The following is a 16973-nucleotide window of genomic DNA, read 5'->3' as shown; positions in this document are numbered from 1 at the left end:
AAAATACACAGTCCGTTGTTGCATGTGCTTTTTTAGAATGCTGCAGTGAGTCATGTGATCATGACCTTGAGCGTTGCCCGGGGAAACATTGTATATAAGTGGATGTATTCTTTTATAGCAAGCAGACTGAAGGGATGAGCGCAGCACATGGGGCAGCTGCAGACCACGACAGTTCTATCACCTGCATACCCACTGTAGTAAAATGCAGTGGAGTAATTTTGTTTAGTCGACCACAATGTTTGCTTCACTTTCACTATCTGACAAGCTCCACTGCGGGAACTGTATATAAATGTTACTTTTAAAAGAGCGAGGATTGGACAGAAGTAATATTACACCCACATGGAGTCAAGTACAACTTAATTTTAAATAAATATAAAACCTAGTGTGCCCTTTACTAAGGGGATTTGCTGTAAGTCATTCATTGTCATTGATATATACATTATATTTGTCAATTAGAATCTGGACGTTCACTGCCAATGACAATTACACTTGTCATATTACATTATGCATTGGGAATTAGTGTGTTACTTTATGATGCTGCTTTCACACATGACTGGAGATATGTTTAGTGCCCCACAACTACCAGGAAATGGGATTGATATACCATTAAGGTAGGGTAGAACATATAAGTAGCGATATTTGGAGGTAGAGTAGGTGACTGCAAAAGTTCTTCGCCTTTGACTCCACTTCTCCAACCTTGTTTAAGAAACACATCCTCAACCATCCTATATCTCACTACTGCACTCAACAAAATTGATATTGATTTGTTTTTGAATCCGTGGGACGGACTGCAGAAGAAAAAAAATCAATAATGACTTGTTTGTTCATTTCATGATATCCCTGTATATTTCTAGGGCAAAGAGTGAACTGTCATTTTAATGGTATTACAAAACCCTTTTTTCTACTATACAAAGGATACGTTCATAATTATAGTGTCAGCTATGGATAATACATTTTGATTTATGCAATCATTGTAAAAATGTAGAATATAGGATATGAAAAGCAGACAAGAAAATGGTATTGCTCTGCTCAGGTGTTATCTTCTTTATCTTCCTCCCATTGCGTGTTATCTTTTTACACCAATATTTGTTTCAGGCTTTTCAACAGTGACCAACTTGTGATTATAATGTAAAACTATTGTGCTTCACATCGTTCCAACCATTTTATGCCTGTTATATTTTAGGTCATTGTGTATTTGATGTGTGAGAGCTTAACTAGGTTCACCCGGAGGCTTTTAAAAAGTACAAGTGCAACATCAAGTAGTTTTGAAATGTAAGTGCCTGTGTAAGTGCTGCTTCACAATACTTTTGCAATGGCCTGTCAGAACACCTCAACAGAGAAGTTCATGTAACACCTTCACTAGCTTATCTTTTCAATTTAGATTTTCAATTTAAAAAAAATAAATAAAAAAAACCTCCACCCCCATCCCTATCACACGCACACCATGTAATTCCTCATTGGCAAGCTCATCTAACATTGTGAAATTCACGTTAAAACATTGCCCTTACAGTTTGACATTGAAGCAAAATTTGAATATAATCTTTTGCTTAAATTGGATTTTACTACTCAATATGTGTACATCGTTCTTAATGAATCCAAAGGCGAGTCTTGGCAACATTTTGTTCTGACAGGATATAGTACTATTGATGCATGTGCATAAAAAGCTTAGCCTTTAACACGTTCTGCCCATCTGTAAGCACAAAACACTACTGCCCAACCTATAATCAAGGCCTGGCTATCGATCAACAGTTGGTCACAATGCTGCAGGCCAGAACCTATCCTCCTGCACTCAGTCTTGTGTGTGTGTATGGGTGTGTGTGTGGGTGTATGTGTGAGTGTGTGTGCCTTCGCAGTAGCATGCTTATCTCTGATGAAAGCCTTGAGAGGATCTCTTCATCAAACTGCCTGACGGATGGAGCTTCGAGGTCTTTTTAGTTGCATTGTGCTCGGAGAATATGGTTCATTACTTCTTGTAACCCTACGGCCAGAGGCAGGAAGTAATGAAGTATAAATACTTTGTTACTTTCATTTTTTTAGGTCTCTTCTTGAATGTTTACATTATTTTCCCTAATTTTGGTTATTACTCTTGCAGTTGAAGAAACAGTATATATAATAATTAATAAATGAGGTAAAAAAAATCAACTAAGTTTGAGATATGGATTGTTTGTTCAATCCATTTATTCATTAATTGAGGCCGTTGAGAATTATGTTGGAAAATATCATCAGGGTCCTGACGGAATGTGAACAGTGTATAATTAATGCTGAAGAAAACAGAATTGGAGAGGCAAGTTATTTCTCATTCTTTAGAGAATTGCATGATGGTTATTGACACAAAGATTGATTTCTGCAATTTCTGCAGCAAGTACACATTCTGAGTACTTTTGTCATATGTGCTTATTGCAGACCTTAATAAATTCCCAATGAACTGGAGCTGATATTACAAATGCCAAAATCTTAAAATGTTCTCATTAACTCAGTTTTTTATTACTTTGGTTATTTTACAATTTGCAGAACACAACATATAAATGTCACCTAACCAACATTACATTCAAAAAATGAAAAATGAATAAAATACAGTATTTACATAGATACCTTGTTGGGAGGAAAGTGTGTAATTTTGATTTCAGGTTTCACCTAGTAGTTGATATATAGATTTAGTATTTACCATCCCTTACTAATCCCCCTCACCACCAAAATACAAGAAGTTGTAAACCACACAGCGGTGTAACATTTTAATTTCCCAAGCCTGTTATCCCATTGCTACAAGGTACTGGAATGCACGTTAGGACCCCGGATGAAATAATCCAATAATATTTCTTTCCTGCTTGGAGGTGGTTTTGCCGGCTTCATAATCGTGTCTATGAGTGTGTTCTCCTCTGTGAAGGTGTGCTCTTGGATGGTGGTAAAGTGTATGACTAATGACTTTAGCAATGCTAAACCACATGGGTCTTGACTGTATGTTATGAATAGAAAATCACTGTGGTTCTTTATGAGCATGATAATCAATTTGGTTCTACTAGTAGGCATGTGAGCTTTATTTTCCATCAAGCTTGTTCCTCACTGAGTTGTTGTCCTCATTTGCATTACATAATGCGGTGCTTGAAATAATTACTCCTCATTTCCAAAGTAGTAGTCAGTAGTAATGATTTGATGCTTTACACCAACTGTGGGTTTTTTCTTCCAACTGATCCAGCACGGACAGTTGAACCAAAAAGGTTTCTCGTCAAAAAGGAAGTAGCAATTGCAACCAACCACTTTTAAGACAGCAGTTTTTGGTGAAAATGGATCCTCTTCATAAATTGGGATGAAAACCTTACTCATTTGGAAACCCACGTTTAACAAAGTAACACATTACATATTCTCAACAAGGTCGCTGAACAACACACATTATGTATATTTAAGAATACTACCACATTTAAAATAACAGCACAGCTGCATTGAGCCAAAGACTGCTGTTTGATGGTAACGCCTTGTTCACAGTAATTTTCCATTGCTCCCTTCATGGAAGCCTTAAATCACTACATGAAAGTTGTTTGAAGTTCAAAAGGTGTACAAAGCAGCTTTTGTAGATGTTCAAAATGAAGGTCTCTCTGGAGATCCTGCAAATCTTGAAATATGGTCCAGGAAATACACATTAAATATATCTTCTTTGAATTAACCTTGAGTTTGAGCGATTTGATTTTGATGGGTCTATGATCGTGATTGTGATTGGCTTTCGCCCGAAGTCAGCTGGGATAGGCTCCGGCAACCCCCGCAAACCTTACAATGATGTGCGATAGGGTAAATGAATGAGCTAAAAGCTAAAACTTTTTAAAAATAATTAAATTTTACATGACACTCAACCATTAATAAATAAAAGATAGTGAGTAGAAGAGTATTTCAAAAAAATACACTTCACAGCAGATATAGTAAGCAGGTAGAACCTTTATTAAATATTATTCATATGAGTCCTGGCCAAAATGTAACAAAGATTATAGAGATGGCAATATACTTTTTGTGCTGACACAAAACAATTTCACCGTATTGAGAAGCGGTGACAAACAGGCCAGGCATCCACTTCCGATATGGAATAGGATTCGTCTCCTTTTAAAATTACCCAGAACTGTCATTCAGAATACTACTGCCCAAACAAGACTTTATTTACTGAATAGACTAAGACTGCCAAGAATAGTTGTCATTCTCCCTCCTTAATCTGTCTATTTATACATGCTTTTTTTGGTCATTACATCTTATAATTAGCACCTATTCTAAGCTATGTTCTTTTCTCCTATTCTCACCTCCTTCTAGTATGCAGTAGTGCACCTGTTAACATGAAGGTGCAGCATGTGAATGTGAGCGCCCTGGTGGTTCGTTGGGCACGTCCAGAGGTCATCTACCACCCACCTATCCTCCACTTTCTGGTATCATACAGCTGGACAGCTCATGATGACAGCTTTGAGGAGACACACCTCACTGATGCAAAACACAAACTGGTGAGAAATCTAAAAAGCCTCCTCGTAGTCAAAGAGTATATTAACTAACAGCTAGCAAAAGAATTGCTGCAGCATTCGTGGTAAATGATTACCTCTCATTTCCATGTGTATTGTACCAACCTACCTTTACATGCAGTCAGTACCTGGCAATGAATATTGTGCATGACAATCACATCCACACACACACACACCACATGCCTACATCATTAATATGAATCTAAAACTGGTAACACTGTTAGCTACTACTTAACTGTGTTAACAGCAAAAGTTCCCTCTTGGTTTTAATATGTTCATGTTTTGGCAGATGCGTCAATGTGGTTCTTCAGCCAGCCTCACTGATCATGTCATCGGCTTGAACTCAGTGTGATGTTAATTAATTCAGCACTGCTAAGTTGGCTCTTGAAGACACATTTTCACAATTAGTCAAATAACCAAAGATTTACGCGCTTGTATAATTTCATACTTGGTAGGCGGAAAGGCCAACCAAAGATGTGCTATGTACAAGAAAGACATGTACTATATATGCATTTTCTATAGTTTGTGCTAATTGATGTGTGTGGACTTAACCGATGCTGCATACTCATAAGTCAAGCAAATAAATAGCACAGCATTGGCAAGTGTACTTTTAAAGGACAACTTTTCATAAAACGTGTAAGATTTATGCAAACTGACTACAAAAATAATATAGACTAACCTATATAATTTTCTGTGAACTGCACTGTTTCATTACAGGAGTTATCTACACTAATTGTCCTTGTATAATGCACTTAATGCTTTATTTTTTTCTAAAAATGGGTTGTCACTCCACATACACCCTTTGGATGTATTTCAGTAAAATGGTTTCTCGGCTCAGTTATCATTTAGTACACCCTTGAGATTAACAACTACAATAAACACTTTAAATTACCCACACACTACTCTGATGTGATGCCCAGTGCTCTGTGCCTCATCACACTTTTGCACATGCTTGATATAAGACAGAGATATTCATTTTTTGTCGAGTCAAATTCTACTTAGTCAAGACACTCATTTTGAACTCCTGCTTATTAGTCACGCATATTACTTTAGGATTGTTAGCTACACTTTTTAAGACACAAGCTCAGGCACAAAGGGGGCACATTGGTTGTGTAACACAAACACACACATGCACCATTCCTACCTCCATAAAAATCAAGCTTCAAGCTGGAACAGAAGTGGGCTGTCGCATTGACGCAGGGGAACAGTCTGTCTTGTACCCAAATGTTTAACACCAGCAAAGAATTTCAATAAAAATAAATACTACAAGAAAAACCTAAACACTAGATAGCAATAGAAGAATTACAGCCAATAAATAGATACCCATTATATTGTTTAATAATAAAAATTGTTGTTGGTTTAAATGAATTAGTATGAGCCTTGGTAAATATTTAACAATATAATCTATATTTTGATATATATATATATATATATATATATATATATATATATATATATATATATATATATATATATATATATATATATATATATATATATATATATATATATATATATATATATATATATATATATATATATATATATATATATATATATATATATATATATATATATATATATATATATATATATATATATATATATATATATATATATATATATACATATATATATATATATATATATATATATATATTTTTTTTTTTGTTTTTTTGTTTTTTTTGTTTTTGTTTTGTTTTTAATAAATGTGATTATATTTCCACAGTGGTCAGAAGTGGGCTGGGAGATATTTCTCTAGAGAAATATAAAAGTGTGTCACTAGCAAATAAAACTTAGAATAAAATAAAAAGTAAAAATAAATATCACCCGATATCAATAATGTAGCGTAGCAGTCTCCAAACTATTCCACAAAAGTACATAGTGGGTGCAGGACTTCATTCTATTCCATTATATTATCAATTACAATATTTTTATCTTTCATAAAATATCATTCATTTTTTTTCACCTCCATTTATATGTAGTAGAATACTCCATGTTTCATATGTATTAATCATGATTTTGAGATGTTTAGAGTAATAAGAAAAGGTAGTGGAACAGACGGGATGCTTCATTTCCTAACATTGTGGTCTGCTGGTCAACTCATAGAATTCTAATGCTAAGCTGGAGGCGATACAACACTGCCAGTCTGTGCAAAAAAGCATGACCTTGGGCCAGTAGCTCTCTGGGAAAACGCAGGAAACGTTGCACAAAAAGAGATCAGAGTGCCCCCTAGCTATCAGAAAGAGGATCAGCTGTGATGAAGGATGACACAGATGAGGACTTTCACCCTCATATAATTACCTCAGGAGACCATCCCACACTCTGAAATCTGGCCATTCTAGTGGTCATTGTATACTAGTTTCCCATTGTCTCCTTTTTTTTCTCCCTGGCACATACACATACATCAGGGACTCGCCTGACTTGAAAATAATTATTTCCTCAAACTCGCAGTTCTTCCTCCCCTAATTCCCTGTTCGCCTTCCAACATCCAGCGCACAGCCCTCTTGTTAGCAGAAAAGGGGGAACTACATTCGACTGCAATGGGAGAACTGTCATTAGTCACAAAGTGAGGGGTGGAGGATGAAGACAGAAAGAGCATACTGATGGAGCATGTCGACATTGCTGTAATGATAGAGAAGCTCACTTTCATTATTTTATTGTATAGTTGCGATAGGGTTATCGCAAATTCACAGATAAGACATGCAAACTGTGATGATTTTGAGAAGGGGGGGTCTGAGTCTCAAAAGTAAGATAGGGTCGTCCTCTATCCTTCCACAGATGGGTGTCACACATGAATAAATGAAAGAATTAAAGTCTAATCTTTTGAAGATGAAATTGATATCTCAAAATATAAAGATTGCATGGTAATTTGCAAACAAATGATTTGCATGTCAGTCATAACATACTGCATTATTTTAATAGCAGGAGTCCAACAGACTAATCTAATGGTGTTCTAATGAAAATATCCCATGTTTGACTCTGTGTTCTACTATTTACAACTTTATGTGAAATTTATTGATGTCCTTTAAGGACCTAATCTGCCAGATTTTTATAGATAACTACAGAATCACACATCCTTTGTTTCCCCTCTAAATAATATCAGTGGAACCATTCATCATGAGTACCAGTAGTGACACATGACAAAGTAGTGCCATTGCTTTATTTGAAGTTATCAGTTTGTTATTTTATTTTTCTGAAGTATTTTTGGTAATCATCTGCATCTATAGACTCAATGATGTTTGACAATGTATCAAGTGTAAATGAGGTTGATGTTCAACCACAGCTAATGGGAACATTGCTACCATGCTCATTGTGGAAAAGAAAATGTGGGCTTTTTTTTTTTACAATGGCAGCATGCACTATTTAACTGATACATTTGCAAAGAGGCACCAAATTTTGCTGCCAGTATAAGATAATTATTAGTCTTAAACTGTTCAAGCAAAATGAGGGCAAAACTGTAGAATTTTGAGGCATTGTGTGACATTTTGGAAAAGGTAACATTTCAGCTTGTGTTTCTGTTCTCTGAAGGTCATATTTTATGGGTCACTATTCTACTGGAACAAACCCTATTAAGAGGGCAATTATCTTTTTGACTTGACAATCTCATCCTTAGTACATTAATTATGAAAACTTTATTCATACTTTTTTTTGTATTAACAACATCCAGACATTCAAAGTATGAAGAACTTACTTTATTAATGGAAATGTAGAAAAAACAGGTCAAATGAAGTTGTAATTATTGATGTATGTTCTTTTTTTTAACATTTTCACAATAAGTGCTAAACAAAAACATTATCACGCCTATAATACTCTTGAATTGAGTGTTTAATTTGAAACATTAAATTAACACTTACGGTATATGTGTGTATATTTAAATAATCGGGAAAAGTGGCATTGCATTTTCTTAATTGAAATCTGCAAACACAATCACAATGATTGCATTACATTTGCTTAAATGATAATGGCATTTTGCTCTTCACTTTGTAGATAATGTTAGTTGATGTAAACAGACTCAATGTGTAACATTAAATGGAGGAAGGGAGCTTCTTTTTAAAACGTAATAATGAATCGATTGGGTGCAACAACAACAAAAAAAAGCCTACTGAAATACTAGAATTGATTGTTCAATTGTATACATTATTTAAGTTTAAGAAGAAAAACACATTTTGTAAGTCTGTGAACCACCAATCCACATTTGTTGTTGTGTTTATGTCATATAGGAAGCCGTCATCTCCCATGTCTCACCAGATGTGCTCTACCTATTTCGGGTTCAGGCTGTCTGCACCAATGACATGCGCAGTGATTTCAGTCAAAGTATGCTCTTTAGAGGTAACTCATACACACACAACTACAAACTTTTATCAATATGATCTCGTTTTAGGTGTCTCATCTCATGTGTGTCCGATCCATAAATGAACATTGAGGATTTTGTGGAAGTATGAAATTGATTTATAAAAAAGATGACTAAAAAGACTAGGAAAATTGTTTGTACAGTTCTTTGAAAATTGATCTGTACATTTGGATAGAATGAAAACAAAGCCATAGTTGTTTTATTAGCATAATGCTTTAACAGTAATGCAATTCAGTTTTGAATTCAATATCATCTAATGTTTAACAGTGGTGTTTTTGACAACAACATTTTTTATTAACAATGTTTGACCACCTGTGTTATAGCCAACACCACTAGGATCTTTGAGGGGACACGGATCGTAAAAACCGGAATGGTAAGGACAGCAAGGTGAAGCGTGCCCGGCATGCCTGTTTTTTGAGAATACAAAGAAATGTAATGTAGAGGAATAAGCAAAACTGTTTTTATTTAATGCCATGTACATGGTAAAATAATAATAAAAAATATCACCAACAAAGTATAGAGACAGACAGGACAAGAACTGAAGCAGAGAGTTGATTGATACACTGAGAGCAGAAATGACAAGCCCAAGTGCACGCAAATAAACAAAAACAAGTAGACAGGAACACGAATAGCAGACAGAGGAAAAGAGATCATCTCACCAACACCTTAAACCAAAACTGATTTTTAGAAGATGAGTTTGTTGAAAAATGGTGTCTATGAACTCACATCCTGTGGTTTTTACTTATTGATTGTGCATAAATTTTATAGATAGTATAATGTTCTTGTTCTGGAAGTGGATTTTCCTGATTAAACATTGTAATCAACTTAAAACAACAACAACAATTGATACTGGAGAAAATGATTTCCCCTTCTTATGTTTCTCAGCCAACAGTTTCACCAGCCTCTTCAGCCGACATGGCCCCTATCTCCTCTGGTTCGTCCACTTGGACCTCCTCAGGCATTCCCTTCTCTTTTGTCTCCATGGCGACAGGAATCAGCCCTTCTTCTAGTGGTAGTCAGGCAACGGTGGCATCCGTGGTGACCAGCACTTTACTAGCTGGACTTGGCTTTGGTGGAGGAGTCATTTCCTCTTTCCCCAGCTCAGTTTGGCCAAGCAGAGCAAACGCACGCAATCTCACACCACAGCCTAGTACACACAACGTGCCGAGCAAGGATGTCAGCACTCACTCAGAGCGAGAGAGTGGCGAGACTGGAAGTAAAGGCAGTGACAATGAAAAGGATCCATCTCAGGATAGAGAAAGGGAAGTGGAAGATAATGAGGAAGAAGAAGAGGAGGAGGAGAAGGAGGAGGAGGACAAAGATGAAAAGAAACAAAAGAAACGACCAATAGAGGTGATAGAGAAAGGGAAAAAATATGACGGTGTGGTTGCGAATGATCCTGCCTGTGGAAAACCCGACACTACTGCAAAGGAGAAAGAGGAGAGTATAGCACATTCAACTAATAGGCTACCTGCAGTCCAACACCAGCAGGTGGTCGTCAACCACGGTCTATTTGTTCATAACCACACCAGTGGAAGCACATTCCTGGTTCTTGAGGGCTATCCATTGACGCTTAGGATGCGACAAGAGGAAAATTGGCCTTTCTCCATCCATACTGGTGAGTGGTGATATTTAGCAAGCCTTGAAATAAAGAATCAAAATAACCTGGATCATTATCATAGATGTGCTGTTGAATATTCAGAGTTATAGGCTATTGCAGGGGTGGGCAAACTTTTCGGTCCGGGGGCCACATTGACTTTAAAAATTTGACAGATGGGCTGGGTCAGCACAAGATATGAAACATATAAAAAACTGCATCCGTTATCAGTACATATGAGACATAAACCAAAAAAAGGACTAAAGTATTAACATGCTCATCACTCATCATTAAAGTAAAAAGTGTAAAGTAAAAAGGAGTGTATTAAGAAATGTTAAAATGTAATTTTAAAAAAGATAGAGGGGCTGTAAAACACGAAAGACAAATGAGAGTGGACAGAGCTACTGCCACTGGCTTCCACATGACGGCACCATCTTGGGAAAAAAAATAATAATAAAAAATAAAGGATTATTTAGACAACGTCGTCGGACCGGATTATAAGGCCTAGCGGGCTGGATGTGGACCGCGGGCCTTAGTTTGCCCACGTCTGGGCTATTACATAATTCCTAGGAGCCCACCCTGGCTATATACTACAGCAGGTCATTAATTCAAATCTTTGAGAACCCAAACCTGTCAACTTTGCATCAAAAGTAACATCATTTACTGAATGACACTTAATGACATCTGGCATTAAGTGTTTGTTTTTTTAAATGATTATTTTGGCATTTTTTGTTGCCTTTAATAACCTCCTTGCCTCTTATAGTTGCAATGAGCAGTATTTGTTAGTCAGGCTTTATCTTTTGTGTCGCTTATGAAAACTTTTTTGCTGGCAAAAAAAAAAATGTAATCTTCCAATTTAAAAAGAGTGGGATCATCATCAAAAGTCTGAATCAGATAAGAGATGATGGATTGCAGTAATGTAAAGTGGCCCTGCTCAGCAAGACTTTGAGCAGTGCTCTGCATTAACCAAGCAAACGCCAGGGGACAATCAATTCAATTTCAAGCACGTTGAGAGAAGCACAAGGCGAGAGATGACAATGAACAAAGGCAATTTTATGATATTCCCAGAAAATAGCTTTCTCAATCTCTTTGTCAATGCTCATTCAGTAATTTTTATTCTATTTGAGCAAGCGGGACACAAGGTCAAAAGCTTTAAAATGTGTTTCATAACTGTGTAATCGTAGTAACTGTATACATTGCACTCACGACTTCTGGGAGTGAAAATTGTTTTATCAAATTTCACTTATGTGTAGAGGTGTGAGAGTAGCCTTTGGGTAAATGTTGCTGTCTAGCTAACGTCATTACATGCCAGTAAATGTTTTCCAGGAAAAGTACGGAGTTTTGTAATTTGCTTACGCAGATACTTTTCAGGGAGCAGTGTGATTAGAAACGTGACTGTCATTCAGATGAGATAAAAGATGCAGCCTCTAACAGTGCTCTTACAGTATTTCACATTATAAATGAAAACAGCTTTATCTCTTAATACATCATTTTTGACTTAACACTGCTCTTTTTTAGGCCATCTTTAGAGTTTTTGTACACTATATTTCAGTACTCTATTTAAATTGACGTGACATTGAGTCTATGTATTTGTATACTTCATATAATTGCTTATACGTAATCAAACCACATTTTGAACAGCAGTGAACTGATTTTTATGTCAATAAGATCAGAATAAGAGTTGAATCTTAATTGCACTGTTAAATATGCTTCTTCAACTATACATATCATCCCTTCTATGTATTTTCAACCCACTTCACCAAGCAAACTTGCCTGTTTTTAATCCCCCTCTTTTTCTTACCTATGTCTCCTTCCTCTTTTTTTTTTTGCATATCCCCTTTTTTCCCAACCTCCCTCATGCGTGCCACCCCCTCAACTTCTTTGTATCTCCCTCCCTTCTTGCTCAGATCTTAGTGTTGGCCTACTTTCACACATGGGGAGAGGAAAAGAGGCTCGGAGGCTTGTTTCACTTGTAGGAGGGGGAAAAGGCCTTGCTCCATTTATAGCTACATTTCCCTGCATGGTTTGTGTTGGACGAATTAGTGAAAGTGAATATATCACTGCACACCAGTGTTTTTGTTCGCATGACAAGGTTTAATAATGTATGTCTTAGTTTGTGTTTATATAAGAGCAAATAGAAAAAAAATGGAAATGGAGGCAGGCAGTATTTGGGATTTTTCCATCCATGCACCATGCATGTACACAATGTGGTGTAAGTGTGTTTGTATATTGAGGTGGGGGTATTATATAGGAACTGCTTGCTACATTATCTTTTTACTGCAATGGCCAGTGTCATGTGGCGCCTAGCTACAGGCACAACTGCAGATTGAAAGCCATGGGAGCTGGCGTCACAGCTGCATCACATGAACTAGGTAGGCGATGGTGATGCTAGAAAAAGACAAAGAAATTTGAATTGAAATCCTCCATATCATTCAGAGCTGTGCAGTAGCTGGATAGAGTAATTCAACATAATGTTTCCATCCAAATTTCGGGGCAAGGGTTTGATGAGATGTTTGGTTTAAATAGAATTTGGCTTGATTATAGTGGATTGATTTCCCAATACAGTTTCATTTGACCTAGCTTGGATGGGGAATATAAATATTTAAGAACATGAATTGAAAATAACAGGACTCTTTTGATAAAAGATAATGTTCTCAGAAGCTAAACCTTCCTGTATTGAACCAAACCAATAGCAAAATAAAAATTGGGAATGGCCTCCAGTGATTGCTTGCAATGAGGCAGCAGCGTTAACAAGTTTTCACATTGGTTTTGCTTGATGGGGCCGATAACTCTGATAAATACATTTTTTCTGACCAGTATAGTTTATATTATACACATAGGTACTCCACATAATACTTTGTAAAAACACTCTATTAGGAATAATGTTATTATCTTTGTACTTCTTTAAACATCTGCTATTTAACACTAGTACCGTATTTTCACGACTATAAGACGCACTGTACTATAAGTTGCACTGGACTATAAGGCGCTCTGTCTATTTTGGGGAAAATTTAAGACTTTTAAGTGAGCCTTATAGTCGTGAAAATATGGTAGTTTGTTTTCCCACCATTCGCGATTCTCTCCAGCGTTTTTAAGTATTACAAATGTGTTTTTTTAGGGGGGTATTTGTGAATGAACATTATTTACATTATTTAGAGTTTTTTGTCTTGTAAGTCAATCCTTTTAATGTTTGGCACTGGCTAAGTGGATTACCCTTATTTGACAAAGCATTTTGCCCATTTTTTCAGTGGCCAACTGGTCCTACCAATTGAGAAATAGATCACGGCTGGACCGTGTGCACTGGATGACCCCTTTGGCGGTGCTCTCAACTCTTTCCTTCATCTGTCTTACTCTGCTGCTTGCTGTGTTCATTCGGTGGAGGTAGGTGACTCTTAAAGATGGTAACTACCTTCATTTTTCTTAGATCTAAATTCAAGAGAGAAAAATGTGTGCTTATTGAATTCTGAACTGAAGTTAAACATTTTTTGGGAGTGTTTAAAAGGAGCATAAATCTACTCAGTCCGTCATAAATCTCCAACTCAATGAACCGGCTGAAAGGGAGAGAGAGCTCTACTTGCCAAGCACTAATAAAATGATTCATGCTAAAACTGAGTTAAAATAGTAACATACTGGAATGTTACGATGCTGACAGTATTTGAAGCAGTCCACACACCATTTGAGCGAGGCCTCCTCCCACTTGTGTCGGAAGGTACAGATTTGCTTCTATTCTAATCAATCCAGCTGTCTGCATGGGTCATGTATCAACTTATATTTCACTCACACTTAATGTGTGACCTCAGGCTTATTCTTAGACTTCTGTTCTACAGTGCTCCGTTTTGTGTGATTAGTGACTGAGTACTATATAAAAATACCCCTCAATGTAATAATACCAAAACTTAACTTTCTTGAATACAATTCTAGAGTTCTCTAATTATAAGAATGCATTATATTAATAAGGTAACTAACTGTTCTTCAATTCAAGTCTAATGTTTTCTCCTCAAAATATTGTTACATTAGTTAAATAAAACTAGCCAATTTTTTAGTGAATTAGATAAAAATCTGAAATTTTACCCAGGTATATAAAATATTTGACACAGCCTGATTCATTATGGAGAATGTGAAACTCTAGTATTAGGGACTAGAATATAATGTTGTATTTAGAGTGTTATTTTGTGTTCTATGTTATCTTATAACCAGTCCAGGCTATTTGGAAGGAAAGAAATCAAAACAATTATTTTTTATAAGCTAACCAGGGTAAATGGTTGCCTTTTTCATGTGTCAAGCAAGACTAGGGATTAACTGGCGGTCAGTACAGTCATCATTAGGTTTGACCCAGTACAAAACAAGTGCTTTCAAAAGAGCTGAATTCACGGGAACATTACAGAACAATCCTCTTTTATTGAGTGTTTTTTTTCCTTTCTGGAGTTCTTGAAGAGAGGAACTGTTGTCTTTTATTATCAAATTAAATCCTGGCCCAAAAAAATATACAATATTTAATCTTTGTTTTTTTTTTTTTCAACTCTACGCTTGACCTCCTTTACCCAGCAGTACCCGTCATGTGAGATAATCACCACCACCACCATTGGTCTTAGACCAACTCAGACACACATTGAGTCAAGCCCGGCAGCAGGTAGATGGGGGTGGGGAGCGTCTAGTTAATCCTATTGCCAAACAAACCATGGGTCATGACCTGAGGTATTGCACTGACCCAACTCTAGCTCAATACTGTTGGTTATGATTATTATTATATTTTCTCCTCTAAAAAAGCACCATACTGTGTTCCGAACATGCAATCAAATTAGATTGCCACATTAGAGTAAGTATTGGTCCACCTTGTTCATTATTTAATCACAGTTCAATAAAACATTTGTTTCCCATTTGACGCGGAAAACTTGAATATATGACCGTAGCAGCCTCACACCAAGAAGCAGCTTGGGGTTGCCTTGTCACGGGACCTTGCCTTCATGCCTTGTTAGGAAAGAAGTACTCTCACCCTCCCTCCTTGCCTCGGTGCGCCCTCCTCATCAGTGTGTGTCCCTCTAGTCTATGCACTCGGTGGCCACTCAGTGTTTAATTCATGTTAGCAGAAGCATGCTGGAGCCCGTCTGCTCCCCTCTGGTTGTTCCTCACGATGAACGCTTTTTGCTCTCTGCTCTGTATCAAATACAGGTAGGAGGTTTTTTGAACACACATGAACTGCTGCTGATGCATTGTTCTTATTTGCCGGAGTGGTTGCAAATTTAGACGCACGCACATGTAAACAAAATGACTGGAACATTGAGTAACTCTACCTAAGCTTTAAAGTGTTCGCACGGTAATGATTTTGGCAATGAAATGTACATCAGGGTATTTAAGTTGACAAAGTCAGGCTTTTGTATTGTTCTACTAAGATTCACATAAGTTAATAACTGTAATGTAGATATGCAAATCACACCTAATTTCATTTCCAATAAGAACAATTGGTGTGGTTGTTGTAATTACTCTTGTAATACTAGTGTAGTATTTCCACATTTACTTCTTTGACTGGCACATAGACCTCACCTGACCTTTGCCCGAAAGCCCCACAGGCACCGTAGAATATTTTGTTTACCACTGTGTGTCACCAGAATAATCCATTTTAAATGTTTTATGTTGTCCAAAAACTAGAACATAAAAATAAATCTTCTGTCAAACAATGCATTAATATGGTGACTAATGATAAAGAAATGACATTTTTTAAATAGTTTGAATGACAAAAATAGTTTCAAGATAACAAGGGTTTTTTTTCCTCAATCCTAGTCTTCAAGAAATCAGTAGGTCTTTAGGTAAGGCTTTTTAAGGATCATGGAGGATTTTTTTACTATTTTCAGAGCACCAGAATAGCAAGATGTACCTGAGAGATTTTAAAAATAGGCCACCATGCATCAATTTAAGTGAAGTGTATTTATTCGAACAGAATACGGAATATCTACCTTGACATCATACTAGCCAAACACTTAGCACATTTTAGAGTGTAAGGATTTTGGGAGTCATGCCCCATAAAGAAATAAATGTTTAGGTGGTTTGCATTATCCCAGGGATTCATTTTGGTAATTTGCTTCCCTTAAGGGGTCGTGTTTTTAAACATCATTATAGTGTCCCAACCTTTTTATCACATTTTGCAGAAACTGCTTAGTTGTGGCCCACTGTCTTCTCTAGGCTTCTTCAAAATATTTTCACATTCCTTTTGTGTCCCAGCCACCCCCATTTGTTTCTTTTGTTTAATGCGCTGATGCTTTTTATTAATGCAGTTTGTGTCTCCTTTTGTAATCTGTGGCTTATTGTGGGAGCTTTGGATAACAACCTTTTGGGAACACAAAATATTATATAATCTTTCAAGCTGTCTTTATCCTGATGTACTTCTAAGAAATGAACCATGCTCCAGAGAGATGCAACCCAATAATATCCCCTATGTTTCCTAACAGATTCTCACATGGTTGATGTGATCAATCGTGGCTCACTAAGACTTGATTTATAGTCTTTAGAATTGACCAATAAATTGGATTACAGCTCAACT

The 16973-nt window shown here is 36.5% G+C and overlaps 1 protein-coding gene across 2 annotated transcripts in view; it reads left to right on the top strand.

The window, feature by feature from the left end:
- Nucleotides 1–16973, top strand: part of LOC144203014 (receptor-type tyrosine-protein phosphatase gamma-like) — a 125738-nt gene that overhangs the window by 95255 nt on the left and 13510 nt on the right. Inside the window, exons 9-13 of one of the 2 annotated variants that reach the window (XM_077726188.1) lie at nt 4288–4472; nt 8711–8804; nt 9165–9214; nt 9727–10459; nt 13687–13819. In XM_077726188.1, the coding sequence (XP_077582314.1) occupies nt 4288–4472; nt 8711–8804; nt 9165–9214; nt 9727–10459; nt 13687–13819 (1195 nt within the window). Of the gene's footprint in view, nt 1–4287; nt 4473–8710; nt 8820–9164; nt 9215–9726; nt 10460–13686; nt 13820–16973 lie in introns of both variants that reach the window. The other variant, XM_077726187.1, reaches the window with a different exon arrangement.

This window comes from Stigmatopora nigra, chromosome 10, assembly GCF_051989575.1.
Source record: "Stigmatopora nigra isolate UIUO_SnigA chromosome 10, RoL_Snig_1.1, whole genome shotgun sequence".
Taxonomy (NCBI): Eukaryota; Metazoa; Chordata; class Actinopteri; order Syngnathiformes; family Syngnathidae; genus Stigmatopora; species Stigmatopora nigra.
This window is presented reverse-complemented; position numbering and strand designations above follow the sequence as displayed.